A 23,528-nucleotide genomic window follows, 5' to 3' on the forward strand; every position below is an offset into this window, starting at 1 on the left:
AAGGGCTGTGCAAGCTGGAACCCACTTAAACAAGCTGCAAAGAGACCCACAGACACTGCTAGGGCAGGACAAGTTGGGTTGTCTCTCAGGAACTGCAGACATAGGTGGCTTCGATGCGAGAGCACTGGAAGAAAGGCAGGCCCAGCATTAGAGTTCACTCCCTGATGGTGTCTGCCATCATAAGTACATAAGCATTGCCATGCTGGGACAGACCAAGGGTCCATCGAGCCCAGCACCGTGTCACCGACAGCGGCCAGCAATTTGTCCCGCCCATCCTAGAAATACTGTATTATTCCCTTATCCATTCAATAACATTCTATGGCAGGTTCCACGCTGCGGTTGCTCCTACCTGCACCGCGGACTGAAGCTTCGTTGACATTGTCCCGGCACGCTCCTCCTACCCGTAGCGCAGACTGAAGCCTCATCGACGTCGTCCAGGCACAGTCACGGTACGACCGTGACAACTAGTATTAAGATATATAACTTTTAGCTATTTACATTTTACAGGCATTTCTTTACTGTTGGCAAGTTTAACACATACAGGGATTCATTTTCAAAGCACTTAGACTTACAAAGTTCCATAGGTTACTGTCCTGCTTATTTTCGAAAGAGAACGCCTATAGTGCGACCTAAATCGGGAGATAGACGTTTATCTTGCAAAGGCGCCCAAATCGGTATAATCGAAAGCCGATTTTGGGCGTTTCCAACTGCACTCCGTCGCAGAAATGAATAAAGTTGACGGGGGCGTGTTGGAGGCGTGGTGGAGGCGGAACTGGGGCGTGGTTATCAGCCGAGGAGATATGGGCGTCTTTAGCTGATAATCGAAAAAAAGGCGTTTTTACCGCGATTTTGGGTCACTTTTTTTGGACCCTTTTTTTTTTCACGAACAAGTCCCAAAAAAGTCCCCCAACTGCCCAGATGACCACTGGAGGGAATCGGGGATGACCTCCCCGGACTCCCCCAGTGGTCACTAACCCCCTCCCACCAAAAAAAACCCCCACTTTAAAAACTTTTTTCCCAGCCTGTATGCCAGCCTCAAATGCCGTACCCACCTCCATGACAGCAGAATGTGTTCGATCCTCTCACAGCCTTTCCCTGGGTCAGATGTGGCTCTCGGGTGCACTACAGGGTCATATCAGCATTGCATTGTGGTGGGTGTAGGGTATTGGGCTCTGTGATTTCATTAGCTTGTGTTACAGTCTCATGATGTTGGTAGTTGGTAGGCTCTTCTCCCATGGTGCTTTTCCCCCTGCCTACTGGGTCAGAGTGTGCCCTGTTGTGTTTCCTGTTGTAGTCCATGCGGTAGTGGCCATTTTTGTAAGCCAGTTTTAGTTCCCTTTCCTGTGTTAGCCACGTTACAGAACTTAGTTCTTACCTTGAATGTGGCTGAAAGAGGGCATTGTACAGCATTCTGCCAGCTCTGACCTACTGCTAATCTCAGTACCAGGGAGACTCGTTGCCAGTGGGGCACAACCTCTGATCTGCAGTTAACTGTGAGTAAACGCGGTTATTCCAATAAAGGACGTTTTCGGAGAGATTAGTCTTCAGGTGTCAACTGGTGTGCCAATGTTATACAGCAGCAACAAGTCCTAGAGGCCTGCGTGTATGCAGGTCCCTGGAGCACTTTTAGTGGGTACCGCAGTGCACTTCAGCCAGGTGGCCCCAGGCCCATCCCCCCCCCACCTGTAACACTTGTGCTGGTAAATGGGAGATCTCCAAAACCCACTGTACCCACATGTAGGTGCCCCCTTCACCCCTAAGAGCTATGGTAGTGTTGTAGATTTGTGGGTAGTGGGTTTTGGGGGAGGGGGGTTGGTAGCTCAGCACCCGTGGTAAGGGAGCTATGCATGTGGGAGCTGAAGTAGTTGGTGTCCTGGCATATCAGGGGGGCCAGTGTACTACTAATCCCACGACCAAATGGCTCGGATTAGGACGTTTTTGAGCTGGGCATTTTTAGTTTCCATTATCGCTAAAAAAAACAAAGACTCAGCTCAAAAACGTCCATTTTTTCGAAAATACGGTTCGCCCCGCCCCTTCATGGTCCCATTCTCGGAGATAAACGCCCATGGAGATAGGCGTTTCCGTTCGATTATGCCCCTCCACGTAACTTTGTAAGTCTCTAAGGGCTTCTTTTATAAAGCTGCAGTAAAAGGGGCCCTGCGGTAGCATCATCACGTGGGGGACAGCCCTTACCACCACCTATTTAAGTGGCAGTATGAGCTGCTGTGCTAACCGGGCAGTGCACGATGCTACTTGGTTACCGCCAGATAAACCCCGGTGCTACAAAAGTAGTAAATATTTTTGTTGCCCCGGAAATGGCGCACACTGGGGGTGGGAACTACCACTGGGCTTCAGTAGCCCAGTGGTAGTCCTGATTTGGCACACAGCAACTCTGCAGTAGCTCTACCGCAGCATTGTAGAAGGGCCCTTAAGTGCTTTGGAAATATGCCTCATAATTATATAACTGCCACTTTACTTAGGGATCCTTTTACAAAGTTGCGGCAAACACTAGTGCATGCCTACTGTAGCTTAAAAGGGCTTACCGTGAGGCACGCTCAGGCCTCCTATGGAAAATTTGCAAATTTGTGCACGCAAACCTCATGCTTTAAAATATTTATAATTTTCTGAGGAGGTGTGTCTAGGGGCGAAGAGTGGGTGTGGCAGTGCAGATCAGCGCAGGTAAATTGCCGAGCATTAACTGATTAACATGTGAGCCCATCACCTACAAAAGAGGTGGTGGTAAGGGCTCATGTGCTAATCTTTTTTAATGGCCACGTGCTGATGACAAGATTAGCATGTGGCCACTAATTAAAAAAATAGAAAATCAGCCGTGTGCCAGAAGGGCCTGTGTAAGGGCACACTAAGGCCACTTTTTGTTGCCACTTTGTAGAAGGACTCTTTAATGTTTTCTTTTTTTATCATTTCTTATTTAGGGGCCCCTTTACTAAGGTGTGCTAATGACTAGCATACACTAAATGATAAGATGCCCATTATGTTCCTATGGGCGTCTTATCATTTAGTGCATACTAAATCTGTTAGCGTGCCTTAGCAAAAGGACCCCTTAGTGATTTAATCATATAACTATCACTACAGAGGAACTGCATTCTACCAGCCTTCCTTACTGTTTGGACAAAAAACAAGCAATGATCTTTTATATGCCAATATTCTATAATGAGATCCTAGTTTCCTGGTTTCCAGTGACAGTTTTTAATTCTGCAACAGTCCTGATGTTGTGGTAGGAGAAAGACCCTCACAGCCTGTACCTGCTGAACTTTCACTTAATGATGTTGTCTCCTTCCAGCGAAAAGGCTCTTGCCAGTCCCATAGCAAAGGTGCAGCTCTTAGGGTAGGGGGTCCCCCCACCCATTGAATTTTATATGGTCCATAAGACTATGGGAAGTATATACAGAAATGAAATTAACCAGAGTTTTGGTGATTTTTAAATAGTGTATTTTACAAATAGTTTCAGAATAGCCACTCTAGCTACAAATGATAAAAGCAAACTGCTAAATTTGTACTTATATATTTATCACAGAAGGTCTATAGAGCTCCTTGCATTTCCATTTCCAACATTACATAATGTTGTAGCCCTCCAGGGGTAGTACTGACCTTCATGCAACCCTCTAGTAATTCTATTGACATGAATGCAGCTCTCTGTGTATAAAAGTTGCCCACTCCTTCCTATGGGAGTAAGCTGGGACTGGATGGATCTTTTCTGTGGCTCGCTGGTGTCCAGTCTTTATAACTTCTTAAAGGAACAAAATACAAAACATATGCAGCTTTGCTTAATCTCACATCAAGCTCTGGAGCAGGAGTCCACCAGAGGTGTGTTTTTTTTTTTTTTTAGCTGTAGTTTACGTTGGCTGGTTTTGCATCTCATGGGTGCAGCTTCCAGGCCCTTGAAGACTTAATTTTCCTCAGTGCCGAGTCAGATGGCATGGAGGTGGGCAGTGGTTGTGGAGTTTGACAAGGTGGTGCTGGCTGAGGTTGGTGTGCAGGCTACTTTTGAGCTTCTTTTACTAAGCCGCGCTAGCAGTTCCCATGCGGCAAATGAGAGGAAGCCCAAAGGAATTGAATGGGCTTCCTCTCATTTGCCACGCTAACGTGGCTTAGTAAAAGAGGTCCTTTATTTCTTGATAGCAATTTGTGAGTGTGTAGGAATGTTGCTGTCTGGTAATGCATGACAAGGTTTGCCTGGAGAAACTGTGCAAGTCTGATTGGGAGAGGCAGGGAGCTGAGCTTACCAGCGATCGCATTCTGTCGCATAGACCAGCCTCTTCCTATTTCCTGTAGGTTTGTGGCTGATGTGTGGAAGCTTTCCTGACCCTTTCAGCACTGTTGAAAGCTATTGATGGGCTTTGAAGTTTAACTACAACTTCCTAGTTCTTGTAATTTGGCTGGACTTTAATAGTGCTTTATAGTCACAGAGAGCTATATCGTTTCTTAGGCAGAGGAGGAAGAGGGCAGCTTAGCACTACAATTGGTCTGGTTTTATATATGTAGGTATATGTCTATCAATTTTTATAAATACATTTATGTATTTGCTATGAAAAAGAAAAGAGAAGATGGACAGAAAATGGAAGCATAAATTACATCTTTGTTTTAAGCAAGTGAGAAAGATTGGCACAAAATAAGATATATGGTATAAACCTCCTCTGAGAGCCGGAAGGTGATGGCTTCAGGCCCAATGATTCAGATTCCAGTAATGTTGTTGGCACAATAGTATTGCGTTGAGTGATTAAAATTTTAAAAAGGTCAGACAAATATTATGATGATAAAGACAGTGCTGGTCTGTATTGTCTGCCCATGTTATATTACTGGCCTGGTGGCAAGATATCTTATTTTGCTGCTGTATCTGCTGTTTTTCCTGTTTTCCCCAGAACTATGTTTTATAATCAGATACATTTCCCAAAGCTAAAAGCAAAATCAAAGATGTCCCACAAAAGAATGGGCTTCTTGCATGCCAGTCTGGAACTACCGCCGGGCTACTGCAGGAACCCAGTGGTAGTTCCCACCCCCAGTGCATGCCGTTTTCTATTTTTCTAGTGCCAGTGCTTACCTGGCGGTAATTGGGCAGTGCCAGGCTAGGGCGGGAGCCCTTACTGCCAGCTCAATGGGTGGTGGTAAGTGCTCCCTCCCTGAAATGGCCATTCGGCAAGTAGTTCACTTACTTCACGACCATTTCTTTTTGAGAAAAAAACAGCCTTTTACCTGTTTGGGGGGTGCTCAGCACGCATCAAAAACACTTGCTGATGCTAGCGTAGGCCCCCTTTTACTTCAGCTTAGTAAAATGACCCCTTATTTTCCTACTTCTTTTGTGGGACATCTTTGATTTTAGTTTTAGTTTTGGGAAATTTATCTGGTTATAAATTTGTTTTTTAACACGCACAGGTGAAACACTATGCTCGCTCCCTGGGTGCAATGAATTTGGCCGAAGATGTACAGGAAACGATATCAACAGCGCTTACTCTAAGATCGGAAGAAATAGTGCCATTGCGATTTCATCATAGGTATCTCCTAGACACAACAGAGGACATTGACTATCGCAAGGTGGCACAAGACTGGAAGCAGGACCTCAAGGTCGAGATAACAGCTGACATTATACAAAGCTTCCTGCTGTCCATCTTGCACAGATCAACGTTTACTAGACAATGGGAACAACAATATAAATTTGCCATGCGGGCCTTTATAGCACCAGCCAGAGCGCGAAGGGCAGGTTTTGGAGTAGGAAATTGCCCCAAATGTGGAGAGGACAGAGCAACTTTGGGCCATATGTTCTGGCATTGTGTACAGATTAGAGCATTCTGGAAGCAGGTGCTGGCTGAGGTCAGCCATCACTGGAAGCGGACAGTGGGAGATACCCCACTGCTATTGTTTGACACATATGCTGTGGCAAAGCCGATTCCAGCGGGATGCACGGGCTTTTAAGAAGGACAGTGCTAATAGGAAAAAAGGTGATTTTACTTAACTGGAGAGAGACACAGGCGCCCACCAGAGAGCTGTGGAGAACAAAGATGACAGAATTGCTACACCTTGAACTATGTGGACTTCTCGAGGCCGCTCACCCAGATCAGGAGCGGAAAGTATTCCGTGGGGTATGGGAGCGATACTGGAGTACCCTACAGCCTAAGATCAGACAGAGGATCTTGTGCAAATTGGAATAGAGAACTGAGACAAAGTGACACCCGTCAGATCCCTACAGAAGTGACATTAGATCCCAATACCAGAGTCTAGAGGAGGGAGAGGGTGGGAGGGAGGGAGGAGAGGGTGGGGGGAGGGGGGACGAGGGATATAAAATGATAAAAGAATCGGGGACAGCATTTGGGGACTCAAATGTGAAAAAACTTGTTTTGCTAAGTCTTGTGGTTTTGAGACTGATTGATATATACACATTTGTATTGTTTGATTACTTACGGCTTTAATAAAAATCATTGAAAGATAAATTTGTTTTTTAAATACATTTCTGTTTCTGATTCTCAGGTGTTGCATTACAAAACTTGGGCTGGAAACTCGTAAGAAGCCAGAGTTTCTGGCTCAATTTTTGCATACATGTATCTATTTCTGGAATAGGTTAGACTGCTAGGTGACCGAGGGGTAAAAGGGGCAATCAGGGATGACAAAGCCATAGCAGAGAGATTAAATGAATTCTTTGCTTAGGTCTTCACCGAGGAAGATTTGGGAGAGATACCGGTGCAGAAATGGTATTCAAAGCTGATGAGTCTGAGAAATGGAATCAAATCTCTCTAAACCTGGAGGATGTAATGGGGCAATTTGACAAATTGAAGAGTAGTAAATCTCCTGGACTGGATGGCATTCATCCCAGAGTACTGATAGAATTGAAAAATGAACTTGCAGTAATATGTAATTTATCTTTAAAATCGAGCGTGGTACTGGAAGATTGGAGGGTGGCCAATGTAACGCCAATATTTAAAAAATGTTCCAGAGCAGATCTGGGAAATTATAGACTGGTGAGCTGACGTCGGTACCGCACAAAATGGTAGAGACTATTATAAAGAACAAAATTACAGAGCATATTCAAAAGCATTGATTAGTAGGACAAAGCCAACATGGATTTAGTGAAGGGAAATCTTTCCTCACCAATCTATTACATTTCTATGAAGGGGTGAACAAAAATGTGGATAAAGGTGAGCCGGTTGTATATCTGGATTTCAAAATGCGTTTGACAAAGTACTTAATGAAAGAGTCCAGAAGAAATTGGAGGGTCATGGGATAGGAGGTGGCGTCCTATTGTGGATTAAAAGCTGGTTAAAACAAAGAAAACAGAGAGTAAGGTTAAATGGTCAGTATTCTCAATGGAGAAGGGTAGATAATGGGGGTTCCCTGTGGGTCTGTGCTGGGACCGTTGCTTTTTAACATATTTATAAATGATCTAGAGATGGGAGTAACTAGTGAGGTAATTAAATTTGCTGACAACACAAAGTTATTCAAAGTCGTTAAATTGCGGGAGGAGAAGACTTCCGGTTGGGGAATGGAGTAGCGAGGTCGTATGAAGTAGTGCAAACTCTTGCACGCGATATCGGCGTCCTCTCTGACGAGAACGGAGAATGAAAAGAAGCATACAGACACCCACTCCGCAGGCCCACAAAGAGTGAGACGCAAAGTGGCTGATGGCGTCAAAATCCGCTCGGAAGGAGCTTAAAGATAAAGTGCGGGTAGGAGAGTCCAAGATGGCGGACAAAGGAGCACCATCCTCTCCCACACCCAGTTCGATCTGGGCTGCTGAAATAACTGAAGAAGTCAAAGCAGCGGTGGAGCAAGCGGTGGGGAAGAAACTACAACTCATATTGGATAACCTAGACGGCATAGAGGAGAGGCAAGCGGCTCTGGTGACAGATCTTCATGAGGCACAGCAGCGGCTGGAGTGGACAGGCAGAGGAGTAGCCATTTACATCAGTGAAAACTTGGTGTAAATCTGTGTGTGTAGATTTAGGCGCACTAAGCCATATTCCGTAACTAGGTGTGTAAATTTTGGAACACCCATGAAATGCCCATTTCCCCGCTCATAACCATGCCCCTTTTTGCCTGCACATGTTAGAAGTTTGGCGCAATTCGTTACAGAATACGCTTAGTGAGTAGACTTTTGCTGTTAGGAATTTTTAGGTTTCATTCCAGGATACCATATAACAGTTTGCTAATGATCCCTCTAACTATTTGAATTTATAGACAAGTTTGATTAATTTTTCTGATCAACAGACTACAGAAATGGTCAGAAAGTAGAATTAGGTTAAAAAAAATCTTGCTGTTCTTATTGGAGGTATATATTGCCATGTTTGAGCTTTCACTTAGGGGCCCTTTTACAAAGCTGTGATTAAGCACTAATGCGTGCATACCATGAGGCATGTTGAGGTGCCCCGTGGTAATTTTGCCATTTGTGCACGCAATCTGCGTGCTAAAAAATAAAGTTTATTTCTTGTCATGGGGATGTGACTGGGGATGGAGAATGAGTGTGTTCTGCTCTAATCGGTTAGCACAACTACATTACCGTGTGCTAATCGATTAGCGCATGTTTACCACATGAGCCCTTTCCACCTTCATAATGGGTACCAGTAACAGCTCAAGCACTAATCTTTTTTAATGGCCTCAGCTAATGGCAAAATTAACACATGGTCATTAATACCACAAACAGGAACTTTGACCATTTTACCTCAGAGGTAAAAATTCTCTTAGCATGCAGGAATGACCCGGATAAGGGCGCTCTTAGGTCACGTTTTACTGCTGTTTGATAAAAGGGCCTCTTAGTATCTTATTGAGGCCACATTACCTGTGAAGGCATTATAGAATAAATTCTATAAACGGCGCCTAAAAATCGATGTTAGAAAAATAGCACAACTCCATATAGGCACAACCATTTACATTAACAAAACCTTGGTATAAATCCCTGTGCCTAAATTAGACACAGATCCCCGTTACTTTATAGCAATGTGCATAATTTATGGGAAAACGCCTGTTCTGCCCATGACCCTCCCATTTTTGACTCATGCTTAAATTTTGATTTAAATCCAGTTAGCACCAATAATTGCTTAAGAAGCCAATTAGCAGTGCTTATTGACTCGTTATTTAAGTTCTTACTTTTCCTTTATTACTTTGGTATGTTTGTAAATATTCCTTAAAAAATAGGTTCTTTTTTTTCTTTTTTCCCTTCCAGGTAATTAGAAAGAATTTCTATATTGGATTATGTATGGAATATTTTGCTTTGGTCAAGTTTGTTCTTGATATATATTTGTAAAATTGTAAATGTAAAATAATAAAATAAAAATAAATTGCATATGCAAATTGGGGGCCCTGTTTACTAAGGCGCTGTAGCGTTTTTAATGCACGCTAAACGCTTGAGACACCCATAGGTATATATGTGTGTCTTTAGCGTTAAGCAAGTGCTAAAAACACTAGCGCACTCTTAGCACATCTTAGTAAACAGTGCCGTAGGTGTGCACTCAAATTTGCACGCACAATTTTTTGCAACCTTTTTAGAATTTGGGGGTATTTGATTTCCTGTATTGTGGTAGGGTCATCTTCTGGTGTTTTGATATTCTTTGATGAGTCTTTCCAGCAAGTTTCATTGTGTGTGTGTTCAAATGTTACTGTTTTTATATTAATAACTCAGGTTTGGTTAATTATTTTTTGACCACCTCAATTTTAGCTGGTTTTTCTTTATACGTTCTTGTGCTTTCTGTTTAATGGCTGCCTAGTAATTTCTAAGACTAAGGAAATAGGTGCAGCTTAAATCTTCTTTTAAGGGTTCCTTTTCTATATCCTACGTGCACCACTGCTGCTTGAAATACTGACGATGAGTCTTTTTTGTTTTTCATTTTTAGGTATAACTTTAAAATTTGAAGTATCAGATTCTTTTAGCTGTTAATGGACGGAAAACCAATGCGTAGGTAAGTGCTTATCAGATTCTTTTAGCTGTTAATGGACGGAAAACCAATGCGTAGGTAAGTGCTATCTGCTACAGACTGAACATTGCACATCTATGAGGAAAGTTAGCTACATTTTTTTTAGATTATTTCAAAGAGAAAACTAGAACAAACAGACTTCAAATGAAAATGGGGGTGTTTTTGGCCTTTTGGTCTTCAGAGTAATATGCAGTGAATTACTTCAGTGATCTACACATACAGGTGCTACTCCCCATTGGTCTTTTCCACTAAATTTAGTATGTGGCCCTCACACATGAGAAAATAAAGTATGATTTCATGTTTCCAGTAATGTACAACAAGGTATGTGGTTTATTTATTGGGGGGGGGGGGGGTTATTTATTGGGGGGGGGGGGGGGGGTTAGAGGAAGAATGACCCAAAAAACCTTCTCCTCTGGGCTTCCAGCAAAGTGAAAACCAAGATTGTGATCTGGTGCTAGGAGCCTTTATCCACATCCGTCTGTGTGTTATATACCTCCTTCCAGCTTATTTACCTTTGTGACCCTGTCATCCTCGGCTAATGTTTTCCAAATTATGAGCTGGGATCCCCAAATGAGGGCACAACACCAGTGAATGGGGGTCACAGAGAACTTCTCCCCCCTCTCTCTGGATCTCGACTGCGACCTATGCTCAGTAGTGACAGTCAGCATGGGGCCTATGTTCATGAACTTCCACAGATTATCTGCTGTCTTCATTCTGTGTTTGTTAAACTGGAAACCCATGTGATGTACTAGAGTCTGTGAGCATGCACACAAAACCCAGGGCACCGTGCTGAGTGCTGCACTGTTTCCAGTACCTCTGCTGCTGCCTTCTTGTTTTAGATAAGTGGGGCGACGAGGAACTAGGTAATGGAGTGCGGGAGGACTGGAGGTCTGCTATTTTGCTTTCATCATGTTCTAGGCTAGCATAAACTTTTAAGTATTAAAATGAGGACTTATTGGATAAAAGTTTGGGAAGCCCTATCTTAGGCTAAAGCTTAGCCATTTAGGGCTAGATTCTATATACAGTGGTGGAAATAAGTATTTGATCCCTTGCTGATTTTGTAAGTTTGCCCACTGACAAAGACATGAGCAGCCCATAATTGAAGGGTAGGTTATTGGTAACAGTGAGAGATAGCACATCACAAATTAAATCCGGAAAATCACATTGTGGAAAGTATATGAATTTATTTGCATTCTGCAGAGGGAAATAAGTATTTGATCCCCCACCAACCAGTAAGAGATCTGGCCCCTACAGACCAGGTAGATGCTCCAAATCAACTCGTTACCTGCATGACAGACAGTTGTCGGCAATGGTCACCTGTATGAAAGACACCTGTCCACAGACTCAGTGAATCAGTCAGACTCTAACCTCTACAAAATGGCCAAGAGCAAGGAGCTGTCTAAGGATGTCAGGGACAAGATCATACACCTGCACAAGGCTGGAATGGGCTACAAAACCATCAGTAAGACGCTGGGCGAGAAGGAGACAACTGTTGGTGCCATAGTAAGAAAATGGAAGAAGTACAAAATGACTGTCAATCGACAAAGATCTGGGGCTCCACGCAAAATCTCACCTCGTGGGGTATCCTTGATCATGAGGAAGGTTAGAAATCAGCCTACAACTACAAGGGGGGAACTTGTCAATGATCTCAAGGCAGCTGGGACCACTGTCACCACGAAAACCATTGGTAACACATTACGACATAATGGATTGCAATCCTGTAGTGCCCGCAAGGTCCCCCTGCTCCGGAAGGCACATGTGACGGCCCGTCTGAAGTTTGCCAGTGAACACCTGGATGATGCCGAGAGTGATTGGGAGAAGGTGCTGTGGTCAGATGAGACAAAAATTGAGCTCTTTGGCATGAACTCAACTCGCCGTGTCTGGAGGAAGAGAAATGCTGCCTATGACCCAAAGAACACCGTCCCCACTGTCAAGCATGGAGGTGGAAATGTTATGTTTTGGGGGTGTTTCTCTGCTAAGGGCACAGGACTACTTCACCGCATCAATGGGAGAATGGATGGGGCCATGTACCGTACAATTCTGAGTGACAACCTCCTTCCCTCCGCCAGGGCCTTAAAAATGGGTCGTGGCTGGGTCTTCCAGCACGACAATGACCCAAAACATACAGCCAAGGCAACAAAGGAGTGGCTCAGGAAGAAGCACATTAGGGTCATGGAGTGGCCTAGCCAGTCACCAGACCTTAATCCCATTGAAAACTTATGGAGGGAGCTGAAGCTGCGAGTTGCCAAGCGACAGCCCAGAACTCTTAATGATTTAGAGATGATCTGCAAAGAGGAGTGGACCAAAATTCCTCCTGACATGTGTGCAAACCTCATCATCAACTACAGAAGACGTCTGACCGCTGTGCTTGCCAACAAGGGTTTTGCCACCAAGTATTAGGTCTTGTTTGCCAGAGGGATTAAATACTTATTTCCCTCTGCAGAATGCAAATAAATTCATATACTTTCCACAATGTGATTTTCCGGATTTAATTTGTGATGTGCTATCTCTCACTGTTACCAATAACCTACCCTTCAATTATGGGCTGCTCATGTCTTTGTCAGTGGGCAAACTTACAAAATCAGCAAGGGATCAAATACTTATTTCCACCACTGTATGGTGCCAAAAAACACTATTCTATAAGCCGCACTTAAAGTTAGGCACGGTTTATAGAATAGCACTTACACCCAGGGATCGTGCCTAACTTTAGGCATGATAAAAGCACAAAGGCCAAGACTTAATTGGCATTTACATACGTAAATTTAGGCGTGATCTGAAAAAGGGGGCGCAGAAATGGGAGGGTCAGGGGTGTAACAGGGTCCCATTGAGGGCTCTCAAAAATGGGACCCTGTTACACCCCTGACCTGCCCATTTCTGTGCCCCCCTTTTTTACGTATGTAAATGCCAATTAAGTCTTGGTACCAATAATTGCTTGTTAAGCCAATTATTGGTGCTAATTAGCTCATTCTTAAATTGCATGTGCAAATTGGGCGTGTGGCCAATTAGTGTGTTCAGTTTTTGGCGACTTTTTTAGAATTAGAGGTTTGGTGTCATGGTTGCACAGAAAATGATTCCTCCTTTCCAAGCATTTATTTATTTATTTAGTTGACATTTATACTCCACGTTATCCCGAACATACTCGAGTTCAATGTGGCTAACAGTAAATAAAAAAACAGACAAGGTTTACAAAGCCATAAACAAAATATCAAATATAGACTTTTGATGGCCAGTTGCAATCTAAGATTCCATCAATGGATAGAAACCTCTCAAAGAGGAGTTTTCAGTCTTTATGAAATATCAAGTAATCAGGCTGACCCTTGATTGCCATTGGCAGTGAATTCCACCACTTAGCACCCTGGTATCTAAAGTCAGCAGAGTAAACTGACTTCACTCTCTTGCAATCTGGAAGATGAAGTCTAAGGTAGTCTCTAGAACCAGAGGTTATATTGTGTAAGGGAATAGTTATTAAGTGCTGCATGTAATCCAGTGTCATGCCAAAGACAAAAACAAATAATTTAAATGTAATCGTGGCTTTAATGGGAAACAGTGCAGGTTTCATAATAATGGAGTGGCTCTGTCAGAGCGCGATACCTTGAGGACCAGCCTAGCTGCAGTATTTTGGGCCGTTTGTAGCCTTTTTAGGATACCCTCCTTACATCCAGCATAGATAGAATTGTAGTAATCGAACTGAGTTAAAACCAATTGAACTAGCAGTCTAAAGATATCTGGTGAGAAATTTGATCTGATTCTCCTCAACTTCCAAAGAGACCTGAACATTCCCTTTGTGGTGTCCCAGCCAACATGGGGAATGAAAGATCTGAACCATAATGTTTAAAATATATACCCTGCCTAATACTAATAACTATAAATACGCCATCAAACATGCTAAAAGAACCTATTATACCCAAAAAATCTCAACGTTTGGCACAGACATGAAGAAAGAATTCCAACTTATAAAAAACCTCTTAAACACAGATCCAGTGACATCATCACCTTTAAATCGTCCTTCTGCAGATCAATTGGCAAAATACTTCAGAGAAAAAGTAACATCTTCGTAACTCAATCTCTAAAGATAACTCCACTTTCCTTGTCATCAAGCAGATGAATCCATTACGAGTGGGTTGTGTCCATCAACCAGCAGGGGGAGATAGAGAGCACTGGAAAACCATAGTGCCTCATGACCAGCTAGCTCCATCTGCCTCTTCAGTATTCTCTATCTCCCCAGCAGGGTGGTTGCAGCTTGTTCAAGCTCCTTCAGAAAATCTGCCTGGGGTGGCTCCTGTGCTTACAGTTGTAGCAGGGGTGTTGTGGCTGATGGTGCCCACTTTAAAGGCAAATAGGTTAGCCCTGTCCCTGTCTTTGCCCACGTTGTGGATGCAGGCACATAGGTTCGCCCTTTCCCTGCCTTTCCCACGCTACTGATCCTCCGGAGTTGGAAATTTGCCTCTTTCGCTGTTGCCTCAAACTTTCCTCACAGCATTTAAAAAAAAAAAAAGTGGTGTCACGCTTTGGCGCTGCAATCCCAGAAAAGAGGTTTTCTTCTGATTGTGCAGCGTGACCGGAGCTGGGAGACTGTGTCTGGTGAGGTAAGAGCATTTTGTAGCTCCTCCGGGGAGGGCCTGCGTGTGGGATGATTTTGGCGCAAATCCGCCATTTTGAATTTCCGCCGCTTTTGGCGTTGGCTGCTGAGAAAGTTAAGCACTGTTCCATTTGTGGCAAGCGCAAATCTGCAGCGGGGCTCTGTAAGGCGTGCTTTTCAGAGGTAGAGCCGGCTTGAGCATGGCGAGCGATGTTGCATAATGCATACCTGTTAAAAAGAGCTCTTCCGCAGGGGTCCCCTGCGGCCCTGCTTTCTGTATCCCCTCCAGTGGAGTCTGGCCTTGGATTACCATCAGGCGCGTTTTCCCCTGACAGATGGCTGCAAGACAAGTGCAGAAGGGTGGATTCCCCTTCAGAGAGTGATGCACCCCCCCCCCCCCCCCCCCCCCCCCGTGGTCGGGATGTGAGGACTCTGAGGGGTCTGGCAGGCCTTCGTGGACTGGAGAGCCAGAAGGTGCAGGATTGCCACTGGATCCAGATGATCCTTCCGCAGTGAGGATTTTCCACTGCAATGAGCTGCCAGCACTTATTACTGATGTCTTGCTGGTCTGCTCTATAGAAGACCCTGGGAGTACTGAGACTTCCTCCGGTAATCCGAGGATGGCAAGTACTAAGAAGCCTGCTCGAGCCTTTCCTTTGCATGACTCCATCCAAGAGCTTATCACGGCTCAATGAGCTAACCCCGAGGGGCCTTTGAAAGTCGCCAGGGCTATGGGGCAATTATACCCTCTAAGTGAGGAGCGTTTGGCGCGCCTAGCAGTGCCTAAAGTGGATGCCCTGGTCACGGCTGTGACAAAGAAAACTACCCTCCCAGTGGAAGGAGGAGTTGCCCTGAAGGACATGCAGAACCGTCGCCTGGAGGCAGCTATGAAACGGTCCTTTGAAATTTCAGGCCTATCCTTATGGGCGTCTGCATGCAGCTGCTACGCTGCCCGAGCCTGCCTCGCTTGGTTACAACAGGCAGTGGAACAGCCCGGAGATGGAGCGGAGCCCCTTTCGGAGGTGGCACCGCGGGTGGAGTCGGCCTTGTCATTTTTGGCTGACGTCCTTTATGATCTGGTCCGAGCTTCAGCTAAACAGATGGCTGTAGCGGTGGCGGCTCGTCGTCTTCTGTGGCTACGGCATTGGGCAGCTAGCATGGCCTCTAAGCAAAGGTTGGTGAAGTTGCCCTTTCAAGGCCTTCTCCTGTTTGGTGAGGAGTTGGAGAAAATTGTGAAAGGCCTGGGGGATGCCAAACCCCAGCGCTTACCCGAGGATAGGCCGCGGCCTTCTTCCAAGGGTCAGGCGGTTCCCTCCTCTTACAGACCTCGCTTCCGTGAAGCTAGAAGGTACCGCCCGTGGCGTGCTGCTGGGTTCACTTTGCGTGCCCGTTTTCAGCAGAGGAACTCCTTTCGCTCGGACAAACGTTCCGTAGCAGCAGGCTCAAGACCTGGAGTTCAAGGGCGACCCTCTCAATGATGGTGCGCCGGCCCCCTCCTCGATTCCTGTGATAGGAGGATGACTTTTCCTCTTTCTCGAGGAGTGGGCCAAGATCACCTCAGATCAGTGGGTCTTGGACCTGATCAGAGAAGGCTACAGAATAGAATTCAATGCCCTGATAAGAGACGTGTTTGTGGAGTCCTGATGTGGTTCTGCTGCCAAACGGGCGGCGGTAGAGGAGACCTTGCAAGGCTTGATTCATATAGGGGCTGTTTCCCCCGTGCCTCCCGCCGAATACGGCTCTGGTCGTTACTCCATTTACTTCGTGGTGCCGCGAAAAGGAGGGTCTTTTCGGCCTATCCTAGACTTAAAACAAGTCAACAAGTCTCTGAACGTGCGGCATTTTCACATGGAAACCCTGCGCTCCGTCATAGTGGCGGTACAGCCAGGGGAGTTTCTCACGTCTCTGGACCTGAAAGAAGCTTACTTGCACATACCAATTTGGCCCCCGCACCAGAGGTTTCTGCGTTTTGTGGTGATGGGAAAACATTTCCAGTTTCGGGCCTTGCCTTTTGGCCTCGCCACAGCTCCCCGAACCTTTTCGAAGGTAATGGTGGTAGTAGCTGCTTTTTTCAGGTGAGAGGGTATCCGTGTTCACCCGTACCTGGACGACTGGCTCATCAGAGCAGACTCTGTAGAAGAGAGTCATCAGGTTACAGCCAGAGTGGTCTCAGTACTGCAATCTCTAGGCTGGGTCGTCAATATAGCCAAAAGTCACCTGACCCCCTCTCAATCTCTAGAATATTTGGGGGTCCAGTTCAACACAGCCTCGGGGATGGTCTTCCTACCCGAGCAAAGTTGGTGCAAGCTTCAGAACCAGGTCCGTCTACTCCTGAGGATGCCTTGCCCGCGAACTTGGGACCTAGTCTAGCTGTTGGGGTCAATGACGGCCACTTTGGAAGTGGTGCCGTGGGCGAGAGCGCACCTGAGACCTCTGCAGTGTTCCCTGCTTCAACGGTGGTCTCCAATATCTCAGGATTATCAATGCAGACTCACGTGGCTCCCTGCGGCCCGGCTCAGTATGGAGTGGTGGCTCTCAGACAGCATGCTGCGGTGAGGAATGCCGCTAGCGCTCCCCGATTGGTGCCTGGTGGTAACAGATCCCAGCCTGAAGGGCTGGGGTGCACATTGCCGGGGAAGGCATGCCCAGGGTCTTTGGACACCCGAGGAGTCGGAGTGGTCCATCAATCGCTTGGAGTTGAAAGCGATTTTCCAGGCGCTTCTGTCCTTTCAATTGACCCTGGAAGGATTGGCTGTCAGAGTTCTGTCGGACAACATGACAGCAGTGGCCTACATAAATCGCCAAGGAGGCACTCAGTGCCTAGCTCTAGCTGCGCAAGCCATGCAGATTTGCCACTGGGCCGAGCTTCATCTGCAGTTTCTGTCAGCAGCTCATATTGCATGTCAGAGCAACGTGCAAGCCGATTATCTGAGCAGGAATCAGATTGACCCAGCGGAGTGGGAACTTGCAGACGAAGTATTTCTGCAGATATGAGCCAAATGGGGAAAGCCCGTAATGGATCTTATGGTGTCAAGCACAAATGCCAAAGTCCCGTGCTTCTATAGCAGACGGAGAGATCCTCACTCGGCAGGGTTGGATGCCTTGGCTCAACCCTGGCCTCAGGGCCTCCTGTATGTGTTCCCTCCGTGGCCCTTGATAGGGCGAGTACTCCTGCTGATTCGGCTCCACCAAGGAGAGGTGGTTCTCATTGCCCCGGATTGGCCCAAGAGGCTGTGGTATGCGGATCTCCGGCGGATGCTGGTAGAGGATCCCCTGCCGTTACCTCTGGTACCGAACCTGTTGTCACAGGGCCCGGTGACCATGGAGGACGCCTGCCGCTTTGGTCTTACAGCATGGCTATTGAGAGGGCGCAATTGAGAGACAAGGGATGTTCCAGTAAAGTCATTTCCACTCTCCTACAGGCCTGCAAGCATTCCACTTCTGTGGCTTATGCCAGGATTTGGCGCCAATTTGAGGCTTGGTGTGCTTCTAAAGTGATTACACCCATGCGGGCTTCTGTCTCGCTGATACTTGACTTTTTGCAGGATGGTTTACAAAAAGGCTTGGCCTATAATTCCCTGCGTGTTCAAGTGTTAGCCTTAGCATTTTTTCGAGGGAAGGTCGCTGGCCTCTCTCTGGCTGCTTCCCTGGATGTGACACGGTTTCTTAGAGGGGTGCTTCGGCTCCGTCCTCCCATGCGGGTCCCATGTCCGGGCATGGAACCTGGGGTTAGTTTTAAAGGCCCTTCAGTGTTCGCCCTCGAGCTGCTTAGGCGAGCTTCGGAGAAGGATGTGACCTTAAGACGGTCTTTTTGGTGCCCGTGACATCGGCGAGATGGGTATCTGAGCTCCAGGCGCTGTCTGTGGAGACCCATTTCTGCAATTCTCAGAGTCCGGAGTAATGGTACGTACGGTGCCTTTCTTCATGCACTAAGGTGGTTTCGCGTTCACCTAAACCAGCCTATTTCCTGCCCTCCTTTTCTAAAGAGGAGTTTCTTGCGAAGGGCTCTGTTGCAATATCTGCACATGTCAAATGCCTTCAGGACCTCTGACATCTTTTTGTTCTTTTGTCAGGTCCGCGCAGAGGGGTATCCAGCGTCTAGGCCCACTACAGCCCATTGGCTCATAGAAGCTTCTTTTCAGCATATCTGCTATCTGGCCGGCCTCCGCCTGAAGCCTTTAAGGCACATTCCACAAGAGCGATTCCTCTTCTTGGGCTGAAAACTGGAGCACTCCTCTCTTCAAGAGACATGTAGTGCAGCTACTTGGGCTTCTAAGCTCTCGTTTGCCCGACATACAGGCTGGATGTGGCTGCCAGGAGAGACACGCATTTTGGAGCACAAGTGCTGGCGCGTGGTGTGGCTTGTTCCCACCCTATCTAGGGATTGGTTTGATACATCCCACTCGTAATGGCTCATCTGCCTTGACGACAAGGAAGGGAAAATTAGGTTCTTACCTTGGTAATTTTCTTTCCTTAGTCATAGCAGATGAATCAATGAACCCTCCCTCAGTGGTTCATTATGTGATTTATGTTACTTTTATGTTCAGTTTTTCCTGTAGATATGTTCCCTCATTGGGAGAAGTTGGAAAACAGTCTTCAGGATTTCTGTTCAGTTACAGGAGGATGAGTTCATTCCCTCCAGGAGGATGAGTTCATTCCCTCCTTTGAATTATAGCTCCAGTTTTGGGGCATTCATCTGCTGGGTGGAAAGTTCATGTTATTACGCTTTGGCGGTTGTAACACTGCTTTGGAAGCTTCAAATACTGAAGAGGCAGATGGAGCTAGCTGGCCATGAGGCACTATGGTTTTTCAGTGGTCTCTATCTCCCCCTGCTGGGTTGATGGACACAACCCACTTGTAATGGATTCATCTGCTATGACTAAAGGAAAGAAAATTACCAAGGTAAGAACCCTAATTTTCCATTGACACCTTCCTGACATACTGGACCCTGGAACTGTGAAACACCGTTGACCGTTACTGGACTAATTTTACTCTCCCTACTACTGAAGAAGTCATCATAACCATATCAAAACTCTCTAGATCACAATGCCACCTTGACCCCCTGCCCCAACTACCTTCTGATAAGCGCCCCTTCATGCTTTATCTCCGATCTCACATCCCACTTAAGCTTTTTACTCAAAAAGGCTCTTTCCCCACCAAGCACGGGGTAAACATCTTACTAACACCTATCCCAAAGAATACAAAGAAACCTGTGAATGACGTTATAACTATCGTCCAATTGCATCCATACCTCTAATCACCAATTATTGGGAAAACAGTGTGACCTCACAACTTAATGAATATATTCAGAAATTCTCCATCCTCCCACGAGTCCCAGTCGGGCTTCAGTCCTGCCCACAGCACTGAACGGCTCTTCTAACCTTACTATCTAAATTCCAACTTGAAATAGCAAACGGACCCTACAACATCATCCTCTTACAATTTGACTTATCCAGCGCTTTTGACATGGTTGACCATTCAATCCTTACCAAACTCTTGGACAAACTTGGATCGGTGGAAACATTATCAACATGGATTAATAACTTCATTACTACCAGATCCTATCAATTCAAAGGAGCTACAAATCTATCATCCCCATGGTCATCAGAATGTGGAGTACCACAGGGATCTCCACTCTCCCCCAATACTTCTTTCAACCTTATGATGACCCCCCTTGGCCAGAGTACTAACCAAACATGGTCTAAATCCTTTCATTTACGCCGATGACATCACCATATATATCCCCTTTAAATTCAATCTATCTGAAATCCATGACAAAATCAATACTGCCATTACCACTCTAGCCTCCTGGGCTAATGCTTTTAAAATGAAATTAAATAAAGAAAAAACGCAGTGCCTGGTTCTCTCTTCCCAATACTCCCCTTATTTCCCAACTATTCTCAACACCCCTGATGTCTGTCAGGTCCTCAGGTTCAGAGCCCGCGGGGCCGGGCTCTGGAGCAAACGTGAGCCCTTGGGCTGCTGACGAGGAGCGACAGCAGCAGGCAAAACCCACCAACCAACACTGGGTAAGCACACCGGCAGGGACTGCAGGCACTGCCTAGCGAACCGGAACACATGGACTGGAATCCCCCGGACTGGAGGACACAGAACTGGAACACTGGACTGCAATCCCCCGGACTGGAACACTCGATTGGAATCCCCCGGACTGGAGGACCCAGGACTGGAACACCGGACTGGAGCACACCGGACTGGTCCACACAGCTTCACCTGCACTTAGCTACTAAGCCCCCCAGGAGTTGAGCTCCTAGGTTCGAGTAGCCGACAGGACTTACTGGATACCGGATGACATAGGGACCAGGAATGGAAACAGAAGTGCTCCTAAACCTAAACTGATCTACGTGCTCCCAATCCCTAAACCAGCAGGAGTGTTCCTAACAGTAAACTTACAAAAGGACTTCCTAAGCCCTATACTAAACAGGAGCTCCTAAGCCCTGCTCAAGAAAGGGACTTCCTAAGCCCTAAACTAACAGAGCAGGGAACTAAACACAAAGCTAACACAGGTGCTACTAAGCACCAAGCTACAAGCAGAGCTCTACACTAATAAGCTAAACACAAAACTAACAAGCTACCTAAGCACTGCTCTAGCAAGCTAGATACAACTAACAAGGTGCTTCCTAAGCACTACTCTGGCAAGCAACCAGAAGAGCTCCTAGCACTAAAAGGGAAGACAGGGGAGCCACAAGGAGGGAAGCTAACACATAAGCCAAAAGTGCTTCTAAGGCACCAAACACCAACAGCAAAGACTGCAATGCTCCTAATAGCACAAACACCAGAAGTACTTCTAACAGCAAACTCAGCAGTGTTCCTAACAACACCAAACCCTGAAGTACTTCTATCAACAACAGAGCTTCCAAAGCCCTACACACAGCAATGCTACCAAAACCAAGAGGGAACAGAAGGGAACCAAAAGGGAAAAGCAGGAAAGCTAAACACACAGTCACCAGTGCACACTGCACTAACACTAACCTGGCCCTTAGCAAAAGCAAGCAGGGAAACTAGACACAACGTCAGAAGTGCACACTGCACCACCCTACCTACAGCAAACACCACTGTTGCAAAGGCCCTGAAGGAAACAACACCACTTCCTTATCAAGGCCCTCCCTGATGATGTCACACTCCCTAGACCTAGGCAAAAGCACACTGACCCAGAGAGGCCCAACCCACACCAATGCAAAACCGTGAAACACTTGAAGCCAGTACACCCAAAGAGAGTTAGAGCAACTCAGGCAACACACACACAGCTGTAGTGAAGTGAGACAATTAACCCCATGCTGCTGGAAGCTGCCAGCACAAAGAGACAGAGCCAGCTCAGAAAGGAAAGAGAAAAGAAACAGAAGCCAGCTAAGAAGCTGACCCCCAGGAAAGAGGTAAGTTTGAGAGGGGTTCAGACCCCAATCATAACAATGTCAAACTCCCCATATCTCACAACTTAAAGATACTGGGGGTAACAATAGACAGCCATTTATCTTTTGATAACCACGCTAAGCTCACCACGAAGAAAATGTTTAATATGATGTGGATATTGAAACAAGTGAAGCCTTATCTCCCACTCAACACTTTCCAGAACCTGATACAGTCTACTGTTATTACCCACGCCGACTACTACATAGTAACATAGCAGCAGTCTTTTTAGGATGCAAAACCCAAATACTGAAGAGACTCCAAACTGCCCAAAACACGGCTGCCAGACTTATTTTTGGCGAATCAAAATTCGAAAGTGCATCACCTCTTCGAGCAAAGCTTCACTGGCTCCCCATCAAAGAAAGAATAAATTTTAAGATCAACACAATGACCCACAAGATCATCCACGGCGAATCCCCTGGCTACATGAATGAATTGATCGACCTCCCTGCTAGAAACAGATCTATTTCTTCATGAACGTATCTTAACTTACACCTTCCCAATTGTAGAGGAATTAAATACAAGACCTACTACGCATCCAGTTTCTCCTTTTTGGGCAGCCAGCTTTGGAACGCTACACCCAGACCAATCCGATTAATAAACGACGTCTTGCCCTTTAGAAAAATGCTGAAAGCTCATCTCTTTAAGCATGCCTACCCAAATGCCCCAACCTAATCTCACCAACTTCCACCCCTAATTCTGTTCTGACTTAAATACCAACCTTCCATCCTTCTCTTTCCATCTCTCCTTAATTTTATCCCTCCTTACCCTTTCTCCCAAATTACACTATCATATCCTGTCTACCCTTTTTATCCTAGTCATATATTATCTAGCTCAACTTATCATACACTACTAACCCCAACTTTACATTGTTTTCTACTGTTTTATTAAAATTCTATTAACTTTGTATTTCAAATTACTATGTAAGCCGCATTGAGCCTGCATTATGTGGGAAAGCGCGGGGTACAAATGTAATAATAATAATAAGCGGCTTACAAAAGAAAATATACATAAAATAATCCACTCACAAACTAAAACACAAAACATCAAAAAAAGAAGCATGGCATTGCGCAACATAACTCAGCCACTGGGCTGGCACAAATTGTGTTTAATGATTTAAATAAAAATGTCTTTATTAATAAACTCATCCGACATGGACCTCATTTCACCCACCCAAGGGCTGCTTTAGGGATGAATAGCTAAAAACAACAAAATAGAAAATATATAAAAATCTTAATTATGGTAACAACATGCAAAAATGTGGAGGAACTTCAGTGAAATGTGTACAAAACAAGCAAGTAGATGCAGAACATGCATATAAACTTTATACTAATTAAAAATTCAAAAAAATACTGTCCGCGGTGATGCCAAGATCCATTTCCTGGTATGACTCTAAAATGGAGAGAGGGTATCAAGTACACCAATAGAGCAAGAAAAAAAACAAAAGCAAAAACGGACCTCCAGGAACAGAACAAAGGAAAACTTTATTGTAAAGACCCGACACGGGCTGTGTTTTGGCATCAAAGCACCTACATCAGGGGTCTGATGGGATACAAAACCTAAACAAATTACATAAATATTAAAATATAACCAACTTTTAAGTAATATAA

General features: G+C 45.6%; 1 protein-coding gene across 4 annotated transcripts in view; it reads left to right on the forward strand.

The window, feature by feature from the left end:
* KLHL20 (kelch like family member 20) overlaps positions 1–23,528 on the forward strand; it is a 154,240-nt gene that overhangs the window by 12,167 nt on the left and 118,545 nt on the right. For 2 of the 4 annotated variants that reach the window (XR_003942558.1, XM_030207239.1), the window contains exon 2: positions 9,834–9,899. Coding sequence is in view for 2 of the 4 variants with exons in the window: in XM_030207239.1 (XP_030063099.1) it covers positions 9,877–9,899 (23 nt within the window). In the remaining 2 variants the exon portion in view is untranslated. The other 2 variants (XM_030207241.1, XM_030207240.1) reach the window with 2 other exon arrangements.

This window comes from Microcaecilia unicolor, chromosome 6 (assembly GCF_901765095.1).
Source record: "Microcaecilia unicolor chromosome 6, aMicUni1.1, whole genome shotgun sequence".
In the NCBI taxonomy this organism is placed as follows: Eukaryota; Metazoa; Chordata; class Amphibia; order Gymnophiona; family Siphonopidae; genus Microcaecilia; species Microcaecilia unicolor.